A 26278-nucleotide genomic window follows, 5' to 3' on the forward strand; every position below is an offset into this window, starting at 1 on the left:
CAGATAGTCAGATGAAATGGAAATACAGTAGCCTTGTTTTTTTATTCTGAGAAATACCTCTGTTTTCTTTTGTTGTTTAGTGCCATCGAGTTGCTTCCAACTCATAGCAACCATGTATAGGATTTCCGAGGAGCGGCTGGTGGATTTGCACTGCTGACCTTATGGTTAGCAGTCCAGTGCTTATCCTACAGTGCCACATCTGGACTCCTAATACTTCATTATTAGGCAGACTAAAAATTATATTTGTCAGACTAGAAATTATATTTCTTCTTGCTTTTTTTCTGGGGTTGACAGTTCTTCATTGTTTCTCTTCCAAAGTATTAGGAAGTCTCTAGAACTTTGATGTCTTGGATGACTAGCAAAATTGTTTCTAAGGATCGGGAACTAAATCCAGATTGTACTGTGATTCCTGCAACTCTTTTTAATAAAGAAGTTCCCTCGTGTGCATCGTTTAGTTTTTGCATCAAGGTGATTATATATTTATAATTTAGGTAACTATTTGCTCTGGACCATGTGCCCTTGAGCATTTCCCCTTCTGATGTTTGACATCATTTCCTCACCCTTCTCCACTCCTCAGGGCTGATCATGTGGGCTGAAAGTTAGGAGATGACATCATCACATCAGCTTAACACAGCAGTGTCTTAAATATTCATTAGGAAATATGGAATTAAACTGGAAACTAAGCTTTTTTGAATGTCTTCTGACAGTGTGTACCACTTCTTGTTTGTTGTTTTGCCCGTGAGCTATTTTCTTCCATTTCTCTCCCAGATACTAGATCTTCTCTGTAACTTGCTGAGATGTAAACATTATAAAGTAACTTCATTGGACAGCCCTGAAGTTATTGAACATGTTGTGATATCCAAATATATTTTCCTCAATCAGTGGTCATGCTGACAGTGTCCAGACTTACTGAAAAGTCTTTGGGTATTTTAGCTAGTTGATTATGAAATATTAATATCTGGTGACCTGAGAGGTCAGATTGTCTTTTGAGCAAGTCATAAAGAGTCCTCAGTGCTTTTTCATAAGTGACTGTCAGACAGTGAGAAGTAATTGTTCTTATTCATTCATTGCTTGGCAGAATTCTTTTGTTTCTTTAAGGATATTCATAACTAGGATTTGTAGCTTACCAGTTTAATTAATGCCAAAGAAGACATCAAGTCCTTTAGGGTAACATTTAGCTAATGGAGTTCAAGAAAGGGAAAAGAAAGGTTTCCTCCCCTCACCCTGTAGTGCTTCTGACCTTATTGTTGGTGTTGAGTGCCATTGAACCCAATGACTCATAGTGACCCTGTATACGATTTCCAAGGACCCAGCAACCTTGATGTTAGCAGTCCATTGCTGACCGTGTCATAGGACAGCAAATACAAGGCAAGGTCTGGGACACTCTGGCTGTGTGCAGCAGTGCTGACTATATGTCATCAAACTGGTGTTTAACTTATTTATCTTCTTGGTAATTGTAGTTAGCTTTTAGTTCAAGCATTTCTGTATTCTGGTTCGTATTTCTTAGTGTGTAAAGACTTCAAGTTTTTGCTTCTGCTACTTGTGCTTAAGTGCCTTTACTGAAGTTATTTACCCTCTCTGAGCTTCACTGTCCTCATTTCTACAATGAGGAGGCCCAGTCAATTCCAAGTTGTTATAATGAAATGAAGTAATGTACGCATATGCGTATGGATAATATTGAGCACAGTGCCTCGGATTAACATTACTATTGCATTTAGTGTATTTAGTACAAGAGTAGTGTTAATAATAGCTCCCACTTAACAAGCATTACTGTGCTCTAATGCATTATGCTAAATATTCAACATGAGAGTACAGTATTTCATTTTGTTATAACAATTTGGGATTGACCTGGTGTGGCATGGTAGGATAAAGCAGTGGACTGCAAAGTCAATGCCACAAGGTCAGCAGTTCAAAATCACCAGCTGTTCCTGCAAAACCCTATACAGCAGGGGTAGGGAACCTTTTTTCTGCCAATGGTCATTTGGATATTAATAGCATCATTCTCAGAGCTTACAATATTATCAGTTTAAGAATTAGCCTGCTGCTGTATTTGGTCAAACATTTAATTAACTCACCACCAATGTGATAGAGTCCTGGTGTGGCACAGTGGGTTAATGCGCTAGTCTGCAAAGTCAGCTTGAACCACAAGGTCAGTGGTTCAAGCTCACCAGTCGCTCCTTGGAAACCCTATATAGGGTCACTACAGGTTGGAACCAGCTCAGTGGCACTTAGCAACAACAACGTGATGGTTCTTGGTGTGGTGCTGTAGGATCGGCACTGGACTGCGAACCACAAAGTCGGCAGTTCAAACCCACCTCTATACAGGTTCGTTATGAGTTGGAACGGACTTAGCAGGACTGAACAACAACAAATTGGATAGCTGGAGCTGCTTCTCTTTCGGTGAGGCATGTGATGTTACCTGGTATGGATGATGTTGCTACTCCAGGTTTGTGTTGGTCAGTGTGGAGCACGGTCGACCCTCTGCTATGATAAGTTTTGAAAACAACAGCTCATAGCAGTAACTTGTTCCGAACATAGTGGGAAACTCATCATTGCTTATGTAACATTACAGAACTACAGCAGTAGGAGGTGGTTGTACCTAGGTTGCAGCCCGTCGTCATTTTGCTGCTGAATGATTTCATGTTGTACGTTATAAGGCACATCAGCTGGTTCCACATTGAAAGGAACCAAAGATGTGTAGCAAAGATGTTCAGTTTCATTTGCTTACTTTTCACATCCTTGAATCTCTCAATTAAATGCCTCAATTAGTTTCACACATTTACCAGCATATTCAAGTGTCATGGAAGGCTTTTGTCCTTTCAGAATGGGGAAATGCACCGGGTTCTTCCTTACGAGTTGCACTGTCCACAGCTTTAATTTAGCTTCAAATAATTGGAAAGTAGGGAGCCGAGAAGCTGGTTGGGCCCCGCAACTTGACTTTCAGCTCTGAGAGGTACTTGGTAATCTCCACCATGAACGCAATCCCACACTGCCCCTTGCTCTCACTGACTTCCCTGACAAGCTTTCTCTTCATCTCCAGGAACTGCTTGTCTTCATTCTGCAGTTTGTAAAAACTCATGAGCATGTTCCCTGAGCTCAACCACCAAACTTCACAGTGATAAACAGATCACCATACTCAAAGTCAAGATCATTCAGTAACTCCTTAAACTGGCAGCTGTTAAACCTTCTGCTTTTGACAAAATTTATGCATGACTCTGCTGTTGACACCACATTGTTGAGCCACAACGAGTGCGCATAGAGACTTTCTTGATGTGTGATGCACTGGCATCTAATTACATCACTTGAATCAAGACAGATGATTCAGTTCTTTCAGGAAAAGTGCATTTAACCTTTTTTTTTTTTTGAGCCAAATGTGGCTGGAGCTCCATCTGTAGTAAGGTCTCGTAACTTTTTAAATGTTAGAACAAGTTTTTTCATTGATAAACCAAGTCTCTCAAACAAGTTCTCACCTCTTGTAGCAGCTTCCAGTGACAGCAGTTCCTCTTGTGTGACAAACTCTGCAGTTATCCCACAAATGAAAATGGCCAATATTTGTAATGTCTGTTGTCTTGTCACAAGCCAGAGAGAAAAATTGGATATCTCCTGCAGAATCCTTCAGTGATTTTCAATATCTTGTGCTAAGTCAGTAATCCGATCTGAGATGGTTCTCCGAGACAAACTAATGCTCTGAAACAGTTTTACTTGTTCGGGCGCTAACAACTCTGCAGCAGCCAACATGTGCTGTTTCACAAACTCTCATCTTACAAGAGGCCTCAGCTTCTTTGTGATGAGCTCCCCTCACTACCGAACTCATGTGAATATGTTGTCTCTGTCACAAGGAGCCTAGTGAAAGTGGCTTGTTGTGATTCCAAATGCCGCTGAAGAGCACTGATTTTATCCAGATGCATTTGGCCTCCCAATTCATTGAGTTTTGCATGTTTTGAACTGTAATAACACTCCAGATTGGCTTTTTCCATCACTGCTAATTCTTCACCACAAACTAGGCATACAGGTTTGCTGTTAACTTCCATAAAAAAATCCTTTGTCCATGTCTCTTGGAAAGATGGATGCATTTCTCTGCATCTACTTTACTCTTCCTTGTACTCACACAGCACTTCGGTTTTAATAACGATCCAGTGTGTCTGTCATCAGGAGTGAGACTCTTTTGCTTTGATAGCTCTTCTAATCTTGCATCTTTGACTTGGAACGTATCCAATGTTCATATCATTGACTCTTAAGGTCTTTACTGTGTCCTATAATTTCCTTTATCTTCATCTGGGATCCCGTTTTGTAAAGATTGTTGATCATGGACATGGATACATTGTATTGGCGTTATCGTCTGTGTTGACAAAGAAGTCAACATCATCATTGTGAGTCACCGAAAACAAGGTCATCAACGTCGTGAGGAATCATCTCATTGAATCTCGTCTCATCATCACAGATCACTGTGGTTTCACCACAGTGTGTTAACATTCCCATTCTGCCTGAGTCACCACAATACAGGCAGACAGGCCACGGGCAGCCGACAACAATCATCCGTGTCTGCCCTGTCATGTAGTCGTATGTGTCTTGTCTCCCCTTCAGTTCATGTTACCTACTTGTCTCTCAAAATTTACATTATTGGTATGATTCACTTACTGTAAGTTCATTTTGCTATGATAAAAAGCTAGAGCTATTGAATTTTCATTCCCGCCTTTGGTTGCCTTGGCAAGGCCAGACTAAAATGATTTTGTGGGCACTTAACAACAACAACAAATATTGTCCACAGGCTGGATGTTCCCCACCCTTGCTATACAGGGTTGATATGAGTCAGAATGGATGCAGTGGTATTTAACAACAACTGTGTTTAGTGGAGCTCTATAATGGCACTGTAGGGTAAGCACTGGACTGCTAACCACAAGGTTGGTGCTTCTAACCCACCAGCTGCTCCTTGGAAACCGTATACAGGGTCACTATGAGTCAAAACTGACTCAATGGCATTTAGCAACAACATTCCATTTATTCACTCAGAGTGGTTTCTCTTAGTAACTGGAAAGGCTGAGCTGTTGTGTTGGACTATACCAACATATGGCGCTCTGGTAGTGTAGTGCTTACAAATCGGGCTGTGAACCGCAAGGTCAGCAGTTCGAAACTACCAGCTATTCCGCAGGAGAAAGATGAGGCTTTCTGCTCCCGTAGAGATTTACAGCCTCGGAAACCCTATACAGGGTTGCTGTGAGTCGGAACTGACCCCACGGTACATAACCACCACCATGTATATATACATACACACATATATATATATGACTTTATTGAATTATTCTGAAGAGGTTAATACATTTTCTTATTTTCCCAGCAAATTATTTCTGTAAAACACTGGTACCAAAAAGAAATGGTTAATGTTCAACCATTTCAAGAGGTAGCATGTGATCAAGAGCCAATGATACTGAAGGGAGAAGTCCAAGGTGCACTGAAGGAATTGGCAAAGAACAAGGCTGTGGGAATTGATGAGATACAAATTGAAATTTTCCAACAAAATGATGCAGTACCGTAATCACTCATCTATGCCAAGAAATTTGTCCAACTGACTGGAAGAGATCCATATCTGTGCCAATTCCAAAGAGAGGTGACCCAATGGAATGTGGAAATCATCGAACAATATCATTAGCATCACATGCAAGTAGAATTTTACTAAATGAAATTCAAAAACAACTGCAACAGTAGATTGACAAAGGACTGCCAGAGATTCGAGCTGGATTCAGATGAGGATGTGAAACTAGGGATAGCCTCATTGATGTCAGATGAATACGTGAAAAATGTGTATTTGTGCTTTGTTACCTAGGCTTTTGACTATGTGGATCATGACAAACTATGCATAACTTGGTGAAGAATAACTATTCCAGAACACTTAGTTGTGCTCATGAGGAACCTGTACATAGACCAAGAGGCAGTTGTTCGAACAGAACAAGGGAACACTGAATGGTGTAAAGTGAGGGAAGATGTGTGCCATACTTATTCAGTCTGTATACTGAGCAAATAATCTGAGATTAGATTATAGGAAGAAGAACATGGATGGCATCAAGACTGGAGGAAGACTCATTAGCAACCTGTGCTGTTCAGATGATACAACTTTTCTTCGTGAAAGTGAAGAGAACATAAAATCCTTACATATGAACATCAAAGACCACAACCTTCAGTTTGGGTTGCACCTCAATGTAAAGAAAACAGAAATCCTCACAAATGGACCAATAGGTAACATCATAATAAATGGAGAAAAGATTGAGGTTGTCAGAAACTTCATTTTGCTTGGATCCACTATCAACAATCATGGAAGCAGTAGACAAGAGATCAAATGCCTAACCCAAGACATCGTATTTTCAGTGGTCTCATGCATATGAAAGTTGGACAGTGAATAAGGAAGACTATAGAAGAATTGATGCATTTCAACTGCACTCGTTGGAGAACTGCCAGAACAAACAAATCTGTGTTGGAAGAAGGACAGCCAGTGTTTCTTAGAATCCAGGATGATGAGACTTTGTCTCTCTTACTTCAAACATTATCAAGAGGGACCAGTACCTGGAGAAGGACATCTTGCTCAGTAAACTGCAGGGGTCGGCAAAAGCAAGGAAGACCCACCAATGAAATGGACTGGCACAGAGGCAGCAGCAGTGGCCTCAAGTGTAACAGTGATTGTGAGGATGTGCAGGACTGGGCAGTATTTGTTTTGTTGTGCATAGGATCACTATGAGTCAGAACCAACTTGACAACACCTAACAACAACAGTACTGGTGTTAGATCTGATGGTAATTTATTTAGAGAATGAACTTTTTCTTCAGAACTAAATAAAAGTTTGATTTATCATTTGTAACCTAATATTAGTTTGTTTGATGAAATGAAGAGATTCTCTTTTCAGTCAAGGAATGGATAAGCGTATAACGGGGACAACAACACTAGTAAGGTATGCTCACTGCGGAATGATCAGTCATTCAAAATCAGAAGGGCAACCTTGGGAATGAATAGGAAGGAGGGTGGAATGGAAATAGGAAGGAAATAGAATAACTTGTTACATGGAGAGGATTGCAGTTGAGATGAACAAAGTGTATGTTTGTCGCATGTAAAACTAATGATCTTGTCTGTAAACTTCCACTCAGATTTAGGACCCAAGGTACAGGAAAGCTCTGCCTAATTCATTTTTATTTCAAGAACCCGGCAGCCATTCTGAAAGTGATAGTGAGAAATTGATGGTCCAAGATTATTTCCATATTTCTGACACTAGCCACCACCCCTTTCCCTAGCTACTATAAAGTGGTGTAGAGCACTGATATGTTAACATTTGGTACTAAGAGGATTTCGGGAAGATGATGGCAAGGGGCAACATAATGGTTTAATCCAACCGAATCCTTGTATAAAAACAGAACAACTGGATCCCAAAACAAACACCCATGAGCAATTTTGTCATCAGAATTGTGCTGATAAGTTAGCTACAAGTACACCAAGATATACGGGGATGAGAAAGCTACCTAGAGCCACAAGCCCTGAATGGTCTCAGTGTCTGTGTGGGGGAAAGTTGAGTGGAAAAGGGAGTGTGTAGACAACTTGAGAACTGAACTCCAAAAAAACCCTGCTCACCTGGCTTCTGCGGGAAAGCTGAACACACAAGGCTGCCCTTAGGCTTGAGGGGCTGGTGCATTCCCACCTCTCACTACTCTACCGGGCCCACACTGAGGAGACCTGCTGGGAGTAGAATCAAAACTGAGCAGGACAAGGACAGTGGGAAAAAAAGGGAAGTTGGGAAGGAGAGCTAATCCAGGAAATCTCAGAAAGCAAGTAGCCAGATTTTCTTTTTTTAATAACTTGTTATAAAAACATACATAATACATAACAAAACAAAGACCCCCGTCATATGTTCATATGTACAATTCAGCAACACTCCTTACATTCTTCAGGTTGTACAGTTATTGCTGTCCTTTACCAAATCATCCTACCACCGTGAACATAAACTCAGTGCCTTCTAAGCAAATACTCCTTCCTCCATCCTTCCCATCCCTGTTGTTGTTGTTGTTAGGTGCCAAGGAGTTGGTTCCAACTCATAGGGACCCTGTATGGGGTTTCCAAGGCTTTAAATCTTGGCGGGAGCAGAAAGCCTCATCTTTCTCCCATGGAATGGCTGGTGCACTCAAACACAGACCTTTGTGGTTTGCAGTCCAGTGCTTATCATATAGACAGAAGCCAGGTGAGCAGAAGGTTGTTTTGGGTCTCTCTTCTCAAGTTGGCCAAACACTCCCTTTTCCACTCTGCTTTCCCACACACAGACACTGAGACCACTCAAGGCTGTGGCTCTAGGTGGCTTTCCCGTCCACGGGATATCTTGGTGTCCTTATGGCTAATTTGGCATCACAGTTCTGCTGTAAAAGTTGCTCATGGGTTTTTGTGTGGGGATCCAGTAGTTCTGTTTTTATGCAAGAATTCGGGCAGATTAAAACATAATGCTGTACAAGGATTGAAGCATAGTCTGAAAGGGTAAAAGAGGGGAAACAATGTTAAGATGTTTGACTGTCTTATGAATATTTGTTTCTCTTGACTACTATTGTAAAATAGACCTTTGAGGGGGATAGAAAGGAATATATGGAAACATGATATAGAAGGCTTGTAAGCCCGCTTTCAGCCTATAACTATTGGAATACCTAGAACTTGCCCATTGAAAGAGGCTTCTTTAAACCCTTTGTAGCATAAAAGACCTTAGGTAGAATCCTGGAGCAACTAGAGGAACAGAAGATACTTCTTGTAAGAAAGACCAGCAAGGAAAAACGAAAACAAACGGCAGTCTGATTGGCTACTACAAGAACAAGCAAGTTGTTCGCCGGTAGCCATCAAGGCAAGCAATCAAGTCCCTTCAGATCAAACCCCCCTCTAAGACTGAAACTCAAAGGGAATACACGAGCAGGCATATAAGCTTGCTGGTGACCACATTGGTGTACTGGTGAGAGGAATTGGTAGAATAGCAGCAATGAAGAGGTGGGCTGAGTCCAGCCAAGTTACATAGACCCTCATCGACCTGGAGTATGGTGAGAGCTGGTTGACCTAAAGTACGGTGAGACCTGGGGACTCCTGAGCCCATGGACAAGGACATGGCCACAGAGGGCTAGAGCTGAGAGTGAAGCATCCAGTTCATATGAAGTGAGGGGGTATGCACAAGGTCACCCAAACTTGCAGATAGTGCCCATTGGACCTAGCTTCAATGGCTGGATGTTCAGAACCCAACTAGAGGAAAAGTTGGGAGGGGGGACAACAAAAAACACTGTTTATTTGTGGGGTTTTTTTAAATAAAACAAGTGTAAATCACTATAATCTGATGAAGTTGACCTATACTTATGGATGTAGTAGCTGAAAATACCAACCAAGAGGGAAAGAATTTTTACAGGAAGGATCATTCCCATCCCCACTGTATACAGGGTTGATAGGAATGGGTAACTCAAGACATTGGCAACCTAAAATGTGGGGGCTATTAAAGCACAAAGTGACTGGCTTACAAGTTTTCAAGAGGTAGTTTAGATTCAGAGTGTGCAGGGGAAGGTAGAATCCCACTGAGTGGTTTTCATTCTGGCGAGACGGGTGTACTGAAAGATGGGGACAAGACTGATGATTCAATAGTGAGTAATCGTTGTCATGACTAATTGCAATTGTCACAACTGTAAAGTTAGAAGTTTTGTAGCAAAAAGGGGTGGGTGAGTGGTTGATCTTACAGTCCCAGAGTGGAGGACGCTGGGACCATCAAGGGAGAAGAGCGGGAGCACAGTATGGGACCCTACTCAGAGAAGTGGCAACACCAGAGATGGAGGCTGAGATGATGACATGGAAAGACAGAGCAGCTGAGGACTCGACTCAAGGAGGGAGAGGGGTTGTGTGCTAGCAGCCAGGAGGCAGGCTTGCAGGGTGTGCCCTTTGGCTGTTTATTCCTGTTTTGGTGCACATCCAAAAAAACAAAACAACAAGAGGGAATAGAAGCAAATACTGTTGAATGATGAAGCATTCAGGGGATTGCAATCATTGCAATGAAACAAATACGATAGGATAAGTGTAAAACTAATGTTCCCCCATGTAAATTATCACTCAATTCACAATTAAAAAAGAAACAAAATTATGCTGCCCTCATGCCATCATCTTCCTTAAATCCTCTAAACACCAAATGTTAATATATCAGTGCTCTACACCACTTTATAGTAGCTAGGGACAGGGGGTGGGGGCTAGTCATAAATATGTAAATGATGTTGGACCATCAATTTCTCACCTTCCGACCTGTAGTTCAATTGACGTTGCAGTTCAGTACTTCTCCTACAATGGCACACCAGATTCTATCCCTGGTGGTGTTAGTGGTAGTAGTGGACCATGGAGTTGGTTCTGAGTCTTAGTGCCCCTGCATGGGGTTTCTGAGACTGTAGATCTTCACAAGAGCAGCCCGACTCATAACCACTACACTACCAGAGCTCCTTAGATTCCATCCCTAGGAACTACTACCAATGTTTGGTTTCTTTATATTTGCTTATTTCAGATACATGAGATCATACAGTATTTGTCTTTTTATGAAAAAGTGATTGATTTCACTGAGCATGTTTTCAGAATTCATTCATGGTGAAGTATGTATCAGGATATTATTTCTCTATGACTGTATATAGTATTCCATTGTGTGTACAGACAGTTCATGGATTATGAACATCCAACATCTGGACAACTCCTACTTGCCCTTTGTTGTTGTTAAGTGCTGTCGAGTCATTTCCGACCCATAGTCACCCTGTATAGGGTTCCCAAGAAGCAGCTGATAAGCCTGAACCACCAACCTTGTAGCTCACACAACTTGCAGTCCAGTGCATTAGCCCACAGCGCCACACCAGGACTCCTTGCCCTTTGTTGTGGTTGTTGTTATGTGTTGTGGAGTCGGTTCCGACTCATAGCAACCCTGTACAGGGTTTCTGAGGCTGTAAATCTTTACAGGAGTAGAAAGCCTCATCTTTCTCCCGCGGAACAGTCATGCCCTTTAGTCCTATATAAATCTGCCTTCACTCTAAAAGGATCAAACTATCCCTTCCAATAAATTCTTTATCACAATTGTCTTCATTTACACTAAAACCAAATAATAATAATAATAATAATAATCCACTGCCATTAAGTTGCATAGCCACTTTACAGGACAGAGTAGAACTGCCTTAGGGTTTTTGAAACTATAAATCTTTACAGAAGTAGGCAGCCTCATCTTTCTCTTGCAGAGTGGCTGGTGGGTTAGAGCCACTGACCTTGAGGTTAGCACCCCAGTGATTAACTTACTGCGCCACCGAGTTCTTCCCTTGCACTAGAGTAAGTCTAATTAAGAAGTGTATTCAGCTGTTGAGACTAACGAACAAATTCTTACAGACACATGGTACAGATTTCATTCATAATCCCGTGAATGCCCTTCAGTACATTTTGTTTATCCACTCATTTTTTAATGTGAATTTTGGTTATTGTGAAAAGTGTGACAGTGAACACTGCTGTTCATTGTGTTCCTTGGTTTCTGTTTGTGTTCCTTCCTTGACTTCTGGATATATACCTGTAACTTTTATTCAACTTTAAGAGGAACCAACAAGTACTTTTCAATAGTGACTCTGCCATTTTACATTCCTGTCAGCAATGGATGAGAATTCCAGTTTCTCCACAACCTCACCAACACCTGTTTTTCCTTTTTTTCAGTTCGTTTAGCTGGAAACATGTTCAGCATGTTCCCTTTTGGTTTTCTAACTCTAGGTGTTTGCACATTTTTATTATAATGTTTGACTTTGTCTTCTAAAGCTACACTTTGAAATCTTCTGTTCGTCTTTTTTTTACTTCATCATTTTTTCTAGTAGCTTTGGCTACTTACTATACACTCAAGAACAAGTTTTAGAGTCCCTTCTGACATCATTTTTTGTCTTTTCTTTCTTTTTAATGACCTTTCGTTTTCTTCATGTATGATGATGTTTTTGATGTCATCCTACAACTCTTCTTGTCTTTGGTAATTAGTGTCTAATACATGAAATCTGTTCTAGAAATGATCACTTAATTCAAGTGAGATATATTTAAGATCATATTTTGGCTCTTGTGAACTTGTTTTAATTTTAATGAGCTTCAGCCTGAACTTGCACATGAGCAGTTGATAGTCTGTGCCAGAGTTGGTTCCTGGCCTTGTGTTGCCTGATAACATTGAGCTGCTTCACTCTCTCTTCCCATGGTGGTGGTTATGTGCCGTAGAATCAATTCCAACTCATAGCGACCTTGTATAGGGTTTCCGAGGCTGTAGATCTTTACCAGGAGTAGAAAGCCTCATCTTTTCTCTCGTGAAATTGCTGGTAATTTCGAACTGCTGGCCTTGAGATTAGCAATTTATTTCCTGTGCATTCCATCTGGTGAGTTGCACATCCTTATATTTTTGAAAAAAAGATAATTTGCAATGAATAAGACATTGATCTTACAGAATTCTGTCACTGTTTTTCCAACTACGGGTCCTTCCTCTTTGTTTCCAACTTTTGCATTCCAATCACCAGTAATTATCAGTGTATCTTAATTCCATGTTTGATCAGTTTCCGACTGAAGAAGTTGGTAGAATTCTTCAATTTCAACATCTTTGGTGTTGTGTTTGGTGTGTAAGCTTGAGTAATAGTATAACTGGTGTTCCTTGTGTTGTTGTTAAGTGGCGTCAAGTTGGCTCCAACTCATAGCATCCCTGCATAGGGTTTCCAAGGGGCAGTTGGTGAGCTTGAGCTGCCGACCTTGCAGTTCAAACCGACTTTGTAGTCCAGCACATTAACCCACAGTGCCACATCAGAACTCCTGGTCTTACTTGTAGGCATATAGATATTGACCTATCACAGATGACATTGTATGTCAAGATAGATCTTGAAATGCTCTTTTCGACAATGAATACAATACCATTCCTCTTCAATTTGTCATTCCTGGCATAATAAACTGTATTGATTGATTCAAAATGGTCAATAGCTAGGCTCACTAACTCCTAGGTAATTGATCTTTATGTGTTCCATTTCATTTTTTAACAACTTTCAATTTTCCAAGATTCATACTTGGTACCTTCCACATTCCACTTATTAATAATGTTTGCAGCTCATTCTTCTCATTTTGAGTTGTACTCTTTCAGCATCAGTAAATGTAAGTCCCAAAGACTTTGTTCCAGTCATATCATTAAAGTCAACTCTACTTTGAGGCAGCAGCTCTTCCTCAGTCATATTTTGATTATCTTACAAATTGAGGGGCTCATCTTCCAGCACTACATATGACAACGTTCCACTGTGGTTCATAAGGTTTTCTGTGGTTAACCATTCTGAAGTGGTCCACCTCTCCTTCTTCCTTCTCAGTCTTCTTAGTCTGGAAGCTCAGCTGAAACCTGTCCACCTTAGGTGACCCCACTGGTATTCAAGATCCTGGTGGCATAGCTTCCAGCACCACAGCAACACACAAGCCACTACAGCACAACAGACTGGCAAAGGAATGGTAGTCCATTTATTTACAGAATGCCAGGAAAAGTTTACTTTATGCTTTATTATGCAAAGGCAATTCAACTGTGTGGATATTTTGTGGGGTGAAGGTGCAAGGTTTTCAGTTACTGATTCAGTGTCTTCACTTGTTATGGGAATGTTGAGCTATGTTCTTCCTTCTTGAGTCGGTGTAGGGAGTTTATGTCTATTTCCTCTGAGTTATCTAATTGCTGGCGTAGTGCTCTTCATAATATACCTTTACAGTTTACTTTATTTCTGTAGGATCAATTGTAATAGTCCCATTTGAAGTTCTAACTTTGTATATTTCTATCTTCTCTTTTCTTCTTTGTCAGTCTAGCCAAAGGTTTTTCAATTTTGCTGATCTTTTCAAAAAACCAACTTCTGATTTTGTGAGTCATTTTATTTTTCTGTTCTCTGTCTCATTTTTTTCTGCTCTTTTTAATTTTCTTTCTTCTAGTAGCTTTGGGTGTAATTTTCTTTTCCTTTTCTAATTCTTCAAGTTGCAGAAGGAGGCTGTTGGTTAAGAATCTTTCTCCTATTTTAATGTTGTCATTTATTGTTCTAAATTTCCCTTGGAGTACTGTCTTACTACAACCAATGTTTTGGTTGGTATGTTGTGTTTTCAATATTGTCTGCCTCTCGAGTATTTTTTATTTCTATCTTGATTCCTTCTTTGACCCATTATAGGCTGTTATAAGAATAAGGCTTCACGTGCAGTGGGGAGAAGGGGAAAGGTGGGGGATCACCATCTGTATCAACCCAAGGCGGATTCCTGTGAATGTGAGGTCAGATATGTCTCCACCCTTCAGCTTTCTCTACCAGTTCTGACACTTGTACATTCTCCCACAGTGCTCTGCTTCTTAACTGGGTTCCATGATTCATTGCAGTGGCCACACACAACTCAGAGGCAATACTTATAATTTGGGAATTTATTAGAGAAGTTAATCAAGTTGCAATTCAGGATGAGAAATACTCAGGACATCATTCCTTGATTAGGACAGCCAGTCATACCTGCAGGCAGACCTGTCTCTGGCCCTCAGCCTCTTGCCCTGGGCTCTGCTTTGGTCAGACATTGTTACAAAGCTCCTTTAGTGCAGCTGATATATTTCAAAGGTCACATCACCCCAAGCCTCAGCCCAGAGGCCCTCAACCTTAACTTCATGGGTCAGCAAACCTAGCTTCTCCCGTGGGTGCCTACAGGCACCCCAGCACCCCAGCAAGTTTCCTACCTGGAGGTACTCAGCTTGCTGTGCTTCCCATGCTCTGGCTCTTGGTCCTGCCACTTCTTTCTGTCACAGCTTTCTGTCCCTGCAGTGAGGAGGCTCCATGTGCAGCCATCTCAGCGTCCAAAGGATGCGCACCTCTCCTATCTCTTCCCTGGATTTTGTTTATGAAGTGGCTCATTTATGCCCATAAATAATATCATGATCAATAGAAAATAGTCAAGGACTTGATTTTTGCTTTGATCCATGCAAAATTTTAAGTGTAAATCTCCAAATGTCTTTCTCTAGTACTATTGATTATCCAGAGTTTTTACAGCTGAGTGTTGTCTTAAGTGTGTTTACTAAATATTCCCTCTACCCTAGATTTCCAGAGTGGGTCCATCCAGAATTCATGTAAGGGAGAGTTGGCCCTCCCCTTGTATGCTGCTTCTTGCTCCCGCTAATGGCGAATCCCATTTCCCTTTTGTTGGCAGTGTCCCAGTTTGAAACCGAATTCTACATCAGTGGACTTGCACCTCTCTGCGATCAACTTGTTGTGCTTTCCTACGTAAAGGAGCTTACAGAAAAGACGGTAATCATACTCCCTAAACACTAAGAGCTGAAGGGTTCCTTTTTAACACAGCACCCAGATCAAGAGGTCACATCTGATTTATTTACCTTGCAGAATCCCTTACCCACTGCCCACGTGTGTTCTGTTTGCTGAATAAAAGGGAGAGTTGTTCTCTTTTTTCCCCTTTTTTTCCATTTGTCTAGGTATTTTTAGTTGGAAAGAACGAAGGATTCCCTTTGCTGAAAGGTACAGAAGCTCAGCTGACACCAGGCATTAGTAGCCGTGACAGCAATGGAGTTGATTGGTTTTAACAACAGGGGTCTCTGTGGTCAGAAGGAATTACAGAAAGGGCAGCCGGTTATTTCTTGTGATCCAGATATATTCGTTTCCTTCCCGGTGGCCTAGGGATTGTTGCTTTGAAACAATTGCTCACTCTCAGGTATCAGTGCAAATGATGATGTGAATGAAATGTATAGCTGATAAGAAAATAGCCATTCGTCTACATTTTATGCTACATGGCTAGAAAAGGAAGCTTGTCTGCATGGTCTGTTGAAGTGGCAAGCACTCAGTCTACCTTATAGCCTAGGTCATCCCATCCCAGCTTATCTTTAGTGTTAAGAGTCCAGAGGTCTCACTAGCAACAGGAAAGGAGTGGTTTCATGGCATAGACACAGAGGGCCTATGCTAAAGTATTTTCTTCAGGATGCTGTGTCCAAAAGAAATTGCAATTGATTGTCTAGCCCTTTACAGTCAGTAGTCTCTCCTTATTCGTATCCTTTCTCTTGTTTGAAATTCGAAAGGAATCAACTTGTGGTGGGGGGGAAGCCCTGGGAGCCCTGGTTTTAAAGTGGTAGCTGCCCCTTGAGCATTTCTCTGGGGGAGCTCTCGCATTAGCAAGCTATCACTATAGTAACCTGAAGCTCCCGGTGCCCATGTTGCTAGGCAATGGACTGCTGTAGACTTAAGTGAACACTCAAACCCAGAAAATCAATAGGGCTGGCTTCTAGCCTTTTCAGGACTTCAGTTTATTATTTATTTTATTTTTTTAAAATAAAGAAAAGCGGTGACTCCCAAGGGAGTAAATAAAATGCTTTTCATTGAGGGGTTTGGAGAGGATTCAGAATGTGATTTAGAAAAATAAGGAAAGAAGCAGTAAAATGAAAAGGGGAAAGCCCAATAAACAATTGACACCCTCTCTCCATCCCCCCCCAAAACAACCTAGAAAGGAAACCTGTATTAATGAGAGTACTAGGAAGGAATAAAAACCTAAAGAAAGGCCAACCTTAGAAAATAGGATTTTTCAGATAAAGACATGAGAGTCTGTCTGGAGATGGTTCAAAAATATGTGTGCTAGTGTAGCGTAGTGGTTACGAGTTGGGCTGCCGACCTCAAGGTCAGCAGTTCAAAACTACCAGCGGTTCCACGGGAGAAAGATGAGGCATTCTGCTCCTGTAAAGATTTACAGCCTCAGAAACCCTGTGCAGGGTCACTATGCGTCAGAACAGACTCCACGGCACTTGACAACAACAACATATAATAATAGCTAGATGTTTATTGTATATAACACCAGAATACACCTTCAGTCATTAAACAGAAAATAATAAAATCAAGGCAAAATTTGGGCCATCTCTTCTCCCTTCCCTTACCCACTTCATTTTCCATAGTGAAAGCAGTTTAACCAGAATATTAAATAAATACTGTTTTTAAATCACTCATATTAAAACCTGGAATACTTCTATCTTTTCACAAATTGCATCTTATTTCCCTTCTTTTCTTTGTTGCCCTATTTTTATTAGCATTATGCCATGATGGTTCCATATATCTGCACCATCTCCGTCTTTATTTATAATATTGTTGTTAAGTACCATTGAATCGATTCCGAGTCATGGCAACCTTATATAGGGTTTCCAAGGAGTGGCTGGTGGGTTTGGACCACAGACCTTTCAAGCAGAAGAGATTTAAATTGTTGTTATATTTGAGCAGCAACAATGGGCTCAAACATAACAACAGTTGTAAGGATGGTGCTGAACTGGGCAGTGTTTTGTTCTGTTGTGCACAAGGTCACTGTGAGTTAGAACTGACTCAGCTAACAACAACAAGGCTTGAGATTTAAGGTGTAGGGCTCACCATAAATCCTAGTTTATCCAAAACTCTCATTCTCCCTGTTAACTTATATAACTTTGACCTTAGTTAACTTTTCTGAAGCTCAGTTTCTGCATCTGCACAACTGAGAGCACTAATACTTAGTTTTTCAGCATTAATTTGAGAACTAAATGAGAGTAACTTGTATAAATAAACCTCTCAAGAAATGGGAGCTTGTCTTTTCCTTCCGTCTTGATCTGGAGTGTCTAATACTGTAGTCACTAGCCGCATTTGCTATTTAAAGGTAAATTAATCAAAACAATATAAAACAAAAAGCGTGGTTTCTTAATCATTCCGCTCACATTTCAAGAAGACAGTAGCCACCTGTAACCAGTGACTACCATGCGAAGCTGTGAAGACAGAGAACATTTCCACCCTCTCAGCAACTCCTAACTTCTAACTCTTCACTGTTGGCTTGTTGGCTTTACCAGTAAATGGACCAAGAGTGGGATTGATTTGGATACTGGAGTATGGGGGAGGGGGTGTAACACTCTGCTTGGAGTGACCGGGCTACAGTGGAGGTATGTAGGAAGCCTTGTTTATCTCATCAGACAGAAAAAAAAACAAAACTGTCATGAGGTTCCCCGCAAATGTCATTAGAAGAGCACACACGTGCTAGAATTCTACACAGTCAAAGCACCTATGGCTATGCGTTATAGAAATTTAACTAAAAAGAGCCTTTTTCCTCTCTTTCCACCCCCTGCTAGGATGGAGACTACTGCTCCAGGCCCAGACTGGATATCATCCACCCGCTTCCGGAGACCTGTGAGGAGATCTCTTCAGATGCTCTTACAGTCAGGGGTTTTCAGGAAAATGAATGTCGAGATTATCACTTAGGTGAGGAACGGTGAATAACTCATTATATTTCTTGTATTTATGGTGTTTTCCCTTCCACTTGGCCGGCACAAAAGGGAACTTAAAGTATTGAAATTGAGGTGCTAAAAGAATTCTAGAGACTTATCAGGACAGGCCTCTTCTGTTGAAAATGGGGTTCCTGGAGACCTGTGAATATGACATCGTTTGTCCAAGCTTCCACAGCTAAGGGTAAGGGTAAAGACGAAATCAGGACTAAGGTGGGTAGGTGCCTAATTTTTTGTTCTTGCATTCTTTCTGTTGTCCTAGCTGCTTGGTGTGGCACGTTCTTTCATGGTTGTTAAACAGCATGGTTATTTGGCTATCTGATCAGTTCCAGTGCTATGTCCCTCTGAGATGTGCCCTACAATAGCCGAGTAGTTGTCTGAGAATGATGACTGAAGCCTGGGATCTAGAAGAGTGCCTGGCACATAGTAGGTGTTCTGTGACTATCTGCTGAACAGGTGAATGAATTTAGAAACTAAGACAGAGCCAGTACCACTTAGTCACAGCAGTTGTGTTTGGGCATCATTGTCATATTCTTATAAAATAAATTGATGAACGTCTAGCCATTAGACATGGTGAATTTCTTTCTTCCTTTGAAAGCAATATTTTTTTAGAGTATTTTCAGTCTGCGTGTTGGCCAAGGGACATGAAGTATTCCAAGTGTGTTTGAACTTTCTATGTGAAGTCCCTAATTAGCTGGGAAATGTGAGATCTCTTTTGGCCTTGGCAAAAACCAAATGTGATTCACAACTGAAAGCATCCAATCTAGGTATTTTGCTCAGAGCAAACTCTACTGCACACTTAGAAACCCTTCAGAACAGGTTTTATAATTGAATTTTGCATGAAACCCTCAAGACTGGTATTGTGCACAACATGCTGCAATGATAGATTATGTCCCCAGGGCTTGGGGCATCTGTCATTTGTGCTTTAGATGGCCCTGACCTTGATGGGAAGGAAACATTTATCGCTGACTGTGAGGCGTAATTGTTGTGTAAAAATAGACCGCTGCACTAAATGCCCATAAATAAACTTTATATACAGTCGATGAATTCTAATATGCAGTAATGGAGAATTTTGAGTATTACCTTTCAGTGGAAGTCAGTGTGAATGCAGAATTTTAAACCCATCTTATTTGTAAAAAATTCTTTGGTACTTTCTTTCCTTCCTTTCTTCCTTCATTCCTTCCTCATTCTGTGCTCTTTTTCTTTCCTTCTTTCTTTTAAATATGTTTGTACTTGGATCTTTATTTAAAACACTGAAACATATTCTGTCTTTGTCTACCTTTTCTTCCACTCTCTTCCAACCAAAACAAACTTGCTCCAAAGGATGCACCAGTTTTCTGTCTTCTACTCAGTTGGGGAGCTTAAGCATGTTCCTTGAAGACATTGCCAAGGCTTATCCTTCTGAGTGACCCAATTTTGTCCCCTCTCTTCTCTCACCTACAGAGTATTCTGAAGGGGAATCCCTCTTCTACATCGTGAGTCCAAGAGATGTTGTAGTAGCCAAGGAACGAGACCAAGATGATCACATAGACTGGCTCCTTGAAAACAAGCAATATGAAGTAGGTTGGATGTTACTTGCTTGAAAGAGTAATCTGTACTATAGAGAATATAACCAGTTTTTGTAATATCTTTCATATACTTGAATTAGAGTGCCCCAAGCCATAAATGCAACAGAGGTTAACAACTTCCCAAATGCCTTTTTCAGAAATAACAAGGGAAAAAATGGTACAATGAGGTCTACTTGCTTTTGTTATTGTTGTTATGAAATGCCATCGAGTCAGTTCCGACCCATAGTGACCCTGTATAGGGTTTCCAAGGAGCAGCTCGTGAGCTTGAACTGCCGACCTTGCAGTTCAGACAGCTTTGCAGTCTGGCACATTAACCCGTGGCACCACACTAGGACTTGGTGGTTGAGAGACAAAGTAGTTAAATCTAGCTTGTTATAAATTTTATTTTGGGAGTTTCCAAGGAGGAAAAAAAAAGCTAATATTTCAAAGGTGTCTATTTGAATATCTTAGTGTCATTATTCATGTTAAACTCACTTCAGCTGTAATAGTAAAGCTATCAAATTAATAATCACTAGGGTGTTTTGAACTGCCAGTTCAGATAGAAGGATGTTGTCCATTTCATCAAATCTTGGGTACAGACTAATTTGAGTAGAAAGTGCCCCAGTGTGACTTACATGTTTGTAAAGAAAACATTTGTCAATTTTAATAGCTGTAAAAGCATTGTTGTATTGGGTTAAAGGAATTCTCTGAATGGACTTACATATTAATCAGCTAAAAACAACAAAAAAGTTGCCCACCTGTGGCTTTTAGGTGGGCAAATTTAAGCATTCAATTACTAGATAAAAGATTTAACTGTTCAAACCCCTTCCAAAGCTAGACCTGCTGCTCAGCTTTCAAAAGATCACAGCCTTAAAAACCCTATGGGACAGCTGTCCTCCCTACACATGGGGTCATCATGAGTCAGAGTGGAGTTAGAGGCGGCTGACAGTTTATTGCAGTAAGCTTGTAAACACTGGAAAACATCAGTGAGGAAACCAAGAAAAAGATTTGGAAAAACATTTAAAAATCCAGAAATCATTTAGAGTGTATTTACTGGATAGAGAGCTAGTTTATAATCTAGTTATTACCATATTTTTTTAGATCAAGTAATTTCTTAAACAGATTTCTATTTTAAATATGTAAGATAAAAATAATAATTGTAAATTTAGAAAAAAAAATAGGGATTTCAAAAATATACTTATAGATATGTATAAACTTACATTGCTTACTTTTCATTGGAAACGCGGAAAAGTGCCCCTTTGTCAGTATGTCACTGAGATTTAGAATGACAGATAAATTCTTTTGTTTGGAGACTAGGAGATTGTGTGGTATTTTCATTTGTGTTTGAAATACGATTCGAATATCCTAATGTGGAAATGAATTCAAATGGAAACAAGAGAAGTCTTCATTTTGGTTGACTGCCTTTGTTTGAGCTTGAATTCAGTGAGGATCATTCAGCCATAGCATTAAAACTTAGAGTGCTTCAAGCAAAAGCCACACACACACAAAAATGAGGCTTTATTTATGTTGTCCAGAACTTTAAAACATAATAAGTACAGTATCTGTGATCTCAGTATCTCTCTCATGTCTGCTGTTTTCTTTCTCTCCTTTCCCATTCCTTTTATTTATATCAATACAGCAAGCTTTGATAGCAGCTGAAATCAGCCAAAAGACCATTAAAAGACATAAGATTCTGGTAAGTGTATAATATTATTTGGAACATAGTTTTTTTTTCCCTTTCGGTAAGTTATAATGAGACTGAAAATAATTTGAAAAGAACAGGTTCTTCCTGCCTTGTGAAATTTGTTTCATATGAATTCCCTAAACTGTGAGGTCAAAATGCTTCATTTATTGAACCATTTCTGCTTGTAAGCAAGAAACTTTTATATATAAAAAAAAAAAAGAAACTTTTAAAATCTGCTCGGAGGTAACATTGGATCATTTGGAAACTATTTGTGAAAGGGACCATAGGGTTCAGTGAGTGAGCTATCCTTTCAATACAAGGCTTTCCAGTTCTGGGGCAGGGCAGGGGTGGAGAGGGTCCTCGAATCCCAGGTGCTAGCACATTATCACAAAATGCATCAAAAGAATGGTTTCATAAAACTAGATTGCTTCCATAGCTCCATAATAACTGACTCCAATGATTTTGTTATGAAGACTCATCTCGGACATCAAATACATTTTTATTACATTTGGACCCTAGGAAAATACAGTGACTGGGGAGCCCAGGCCATTGCTAACTCTCCATGTACAGACTGAAGGCAACAAAGAAATCGTATCCTCTAAGGGTGAAGGATCCGTAGAGGTCAGCTAGCCCATTTCATAAATGAAAAAGGGAAACTTAGTCATTTGTGGCAATGTGTGCTTAAGTAGAAATTCCTTTTCCCTACATTTACCCAAAGGAATCCTGGTAGCGCAGTGGGTAAGTGCTTGGTTGCTAATCAGAGCTTCTCCACAGGAGAAAGATTTGGCAGCCATGTCTGTAAAGCTCGACAACCTTAGAAAGCCTCTGGGGCAGTTCTACTCTATCCTCTAGGGTCACTATATGAGTCAAGGACTCCTGGTGTAGCACTGTACTGCTGACTACAAAGTCAACAGTTCAAACCCACCAGCTGCTCCTCAGAACCCCTATACAAGATCACTATGAGTTGGAACCAACTAGATGGCACTTAGCAATAACATCAGTAAGAATTTACTTGACTGACTGCAATGAGTTTTGTTATTATTGTTATATATTTATTTGTTTGCACTCACCCCACTTTAAACTTCTGTAAAATTTTAGATAACAGCTTTATTTTCCAAAGAAGTTACAAGCAAAGTAATTCAGGGACTAAAAGGAAGAGCAAGCAGAGCATCTTTTCTTCATTTAGAAGTGTGGATCAGAAATAAGATTATCTAGAAATGGAACAGAAGACGTTCCAGCTTGTTGAATAGCATATGTAAAGAAGATAGACAGAAATCACTTGACCTGCTCAGATACCTGGGACCGTTGAGGAGTTTACCACAAGAGCCAGATGCTGGAGAGCATGCATACTTAGGAACGTGATTCATCCTAGAACCTTGAGAAGACAGTTCAAACTTTCAGTGCCATTTCAGATTTGCCATTTGGAAACATCCCTTGTGGTGATAAACGTCAAAAGGAGCCCAGCTGAACCTCAGCAACAAAAACACAATTTAATTAAAAATGAACAGACCACCAGAGAAACCATTCAAGAACATACACATGAAGAAATACTGATGATCATTAGCCACTAAACCAAACGCCAAACCCACTGCCATTGGGTCAATTCCAACTCATAGTGACCCTTTAGGGCAAAGTAGAATTGCTCCATAGGGTTTCCACGGCTGTACATCCTTATGGAAGCAGACTGCCTCATCTTTCTCTTGTGGGTTTGAACTGCCTACCTTTCATTTAACAGGCTAACACTTAACCCATTGTGTCACCAGATCTCCTTCATTAGCCAATGTTGTTAAGTGCCATCGAGTTAGTAGCAACTTATACAAACTCTGTATAGGGTTTCCAAGGAGCAGCTGGTGAGTTTGAACTGCCTACCTTGTGGTTATCAACCCAGTATTAATCCTTTAGTGACACCAAGACTTCATATTAGCCATTCGATGACACCTGATTGTTGTTTTTATGATTACCATCTGTCTCATTTAGTCAGTGTTGTTGCTGTTAAGTGACATTGAGTCAGTTCTGACTCATAAAGAACCTGTATGGGGTTTCCAAGGAATGGCTGGTGGGTTTGAACCACCAACTGTGTGGTTAGCAGTCCACTTCTTATTCTACAGTACCACACTGGTGGTGGTTATGTTCTGTAGAGTCGGTTCCAACCGTGGCAGCCCTGTACAGGGTTTCCCTAGCTATAAATCTTAGCACCATACTAGGACTCCTCATTAGCCATTACACAAAACAGATCAAAACAACAATCAGATATCACTTCGACTCAAAATTAATAGCAAAGTTCAAAAAGGCAGAAAATGTTGGCAAGAGTATGGAATTGTAAAATGGTGCAACCACTGTGGAAAATGATAGCACATCCACAAAAAGGGGGAAAAAGACACACACTATAAGACAAAAAACCCAATAACTCGGAAGGAAACCAAAAAAAAAAAAAACAGGAAAAAAAAAAAAAAAAAAAAAAATAAAAATCAACAAAATAATCAAAAAAACAAAAAATGGAAACAACTTGCGAGGATGAATGGATACACAAACGACATGCTACACAATGCTGAAGGATAACCAGGGACCCGTGAAACACGTCCTCTCATGGATGCACCTGGAGGATATTATGTTGAGTGAAACTAGTCAATCACAAAAGTACAAAGAGTGTATCAAACCACAGCTGTCGGAAGTTAAGAACAGGTCTACGTACAGAAAGAATCATTCTTTAAAGATTACCAGGGGTGGGAGGGAAAGGGAGAGTAAATTACTAGGTACAGAGTAGACAGGGCAAGGAATAGGCAATATGCAATAAGAGGAGGTCAGTAAGAAGTGTATCAAGATAAAGGAAGACACTGGATGGAGCACAAGAATTAAAGGTAATGAAGTAAATACTGTTATGTATGCAGTCCTGAAATAACAGCAGTCACGATAATCTATAAATGGATTCCTAGATAGGTAGTCAGGCTAAACAAGGTGGAAAGATGAATCGATCTATGCCCATGAATCCATATATAGGTTTAACAGAGGGTACTTCTACATATATATTCATACGTGCTGCAAAGACATACCCAGCAGTATTAGAGCACACAGAGGGCAGAGGTATGCAAATGTCTTGGCAATAACCAGACACTTGGAGAGACAGAGCCGCTGGGCCTGGAAGCTTCTAAACCAATAGCTGCTATAGAAAATTAAGTAGAGTTTTATTCATTTAAAAAAAAAAAAAGTAACTTGAATTTTTTAAACTAAATTTGAAAGCCCACAAATTCCTATTTTTTAATGACTTCCTGTTTTGTGTGTGGTCTTCTCAACTCCTATGCAAACACACATGAAGACCTGCACCAACTCTCACTGGCTCAGGCAAAACTCCAAGCATGTTCTTCAGCTTACACTTGAACTATATTTTTTAAAAAGTGATAAGTAAACAAGATTTAGGCACTTGAACTTACAAAACCACTTACCTAGTGGTCTCAGGGCGCACCAAGGTCAATTGACATGACATAATCCACAAAGACAGTGTTCTACATCCTGCCTGGGTGAATAGTGATCGGTCTTAAAGCCATCTAAAATGCAAGTATTGATTTCTTCCTGTTCGGAGCAAGAAGAGTAAAAAAAAAAACAAATCAGAGATGCAAGGAAGCAGTTAGTCCAAAGGGCCACGTGGACTCCAACCTCCATGACTCTGTGAGACTAGAACTAGATGGTGCTCAACTACCGCTGACGGCGCTGAAAGGGATTGCAATAGGGATTCCTGGTTCAACTAGGGGGAAAATGTAGACTAAAGCAACAAGTGTGTCACAGTGAATGGAATCAACAGGAACTTTTGCATTCAGGGCTGATGATACATATAAAACAAGCTTGTAGAGGAGGAAGGTTGTCGCAATGGAGTTGAGAGAGGAGAACATTTCAGGGTAAAGATAACTAACTGCTTAAGTAGTTAAACAGGTCAAAGAAAGGCAAGCCCAACTAAAGAGTTGTACAGGGACTTGGTACTGTGAATGTAACCAGTTAATTTTCTCTTTATGCATATATTCTGGACAGATAGGTAGTGATGTAAGTTAGGCAGTAGGGTTACATTTGAGTCTTAGGTTATGTGTGAATGCAGAACCCTGAGGACTGTAGCTGTAACTACAGTTACCACATCAAGGCTGTTGAGTGTTTAGTACTAGAGACACATAAGCATGCTTTCACCAAAAGAAAATAGCTCACATAGAGGTGGGAGTTACGGGCGTACAGAAGAAAGCCAAGTGGTAAAATGAGCCCCACAGTGGAGAAGAGGATGAGCTTATGCCTTATTTCCTAGAACCGTGATAACAAAATAACACAAAATGTGAGGCTTGGTTTTGTTTTGTTTTTTCCTTAAGCTTTTTCTTGTGAATCGAGTGGATCAGATCATCAGTTTTTATATTCATCTCAATGATTGCAATCCTCTCATTGTAACATCACTGTTCCCATTTCCTCCCTGTGGTTTTGTTTCCATGCTTCCTTCTTCCCAAGTCATTGAAATTTTGTCCTGGGGTAGATGCTCCCTTTTCATCATGAGTGGCTTTCACCCTTTTTATGGTGTATGTACCTAATTAATGTTGTTGTCCCCCCAATATACCTATCTATTACTTGGCTGAGATTGAGCTATGAGGGTGAATTTATTTGAGACCGGAAGGGGTGACCAAGGGCCAGTCTAAGGGTTCCATGAATCTCCATCTGACCAAGAAGAATGATCTTTTTTAGGATTTTAAGTTCTATTCCACATTTTCTCTCCCTCCCCCCTCTCCAAGACCTTCTAATGTACTAACTTTC

At 40.4% G+C, this 26278-nt stretch overlaps 1 protein-coding gene across 1 annotated transcript in view; it reads left to right on the plus strand.

The window, feature by feature from the left end:
* The window catches only part of VPS41 (vacuolar protein sorting 41 homolog (S. cerevisiae)), a 259706-nt gene that overhangs the window by 174137 nt on the left and 59291 nt on the right, over positions 1-26278 (plus strand). Inside the window, exons 10-13 of the mRNA XM_006832263.1 lie at positions 15193-15290; positions 18119-18248; positions 19715-19830; positions 21458-21514. Coding sequence (XP_006832326.1) covers positions 15193-15290; positions 18119-18248; positions 19715-19830; positions 21458-21514 — 401 coding nt within the window. The remainder of the gene's footprint in view (positions 1-15192; positions 15291-18118; positions 18249-19714; positions 19831-21457; positions 21515-26278) is intronic.

The sequence above is a fragment of the Chrysochloris asiatica genome, unplaced genomic scaffold (genome assembly GCF_000296735.1).
Source record: "Chrysochloris asiatica unplaced genomic scaffold, ChrAsi1.0 scaffold00006, whole genome shotgun sequence".
In the NCBI taxonomy this organism is placed as follows: domain Eukaryota; kingdom Metazoa; phylum Chordata; class Mammalia; order Afrosoricida; family Chrysochloridae; genus Chrysochloris; species Chrysochloris asiatica.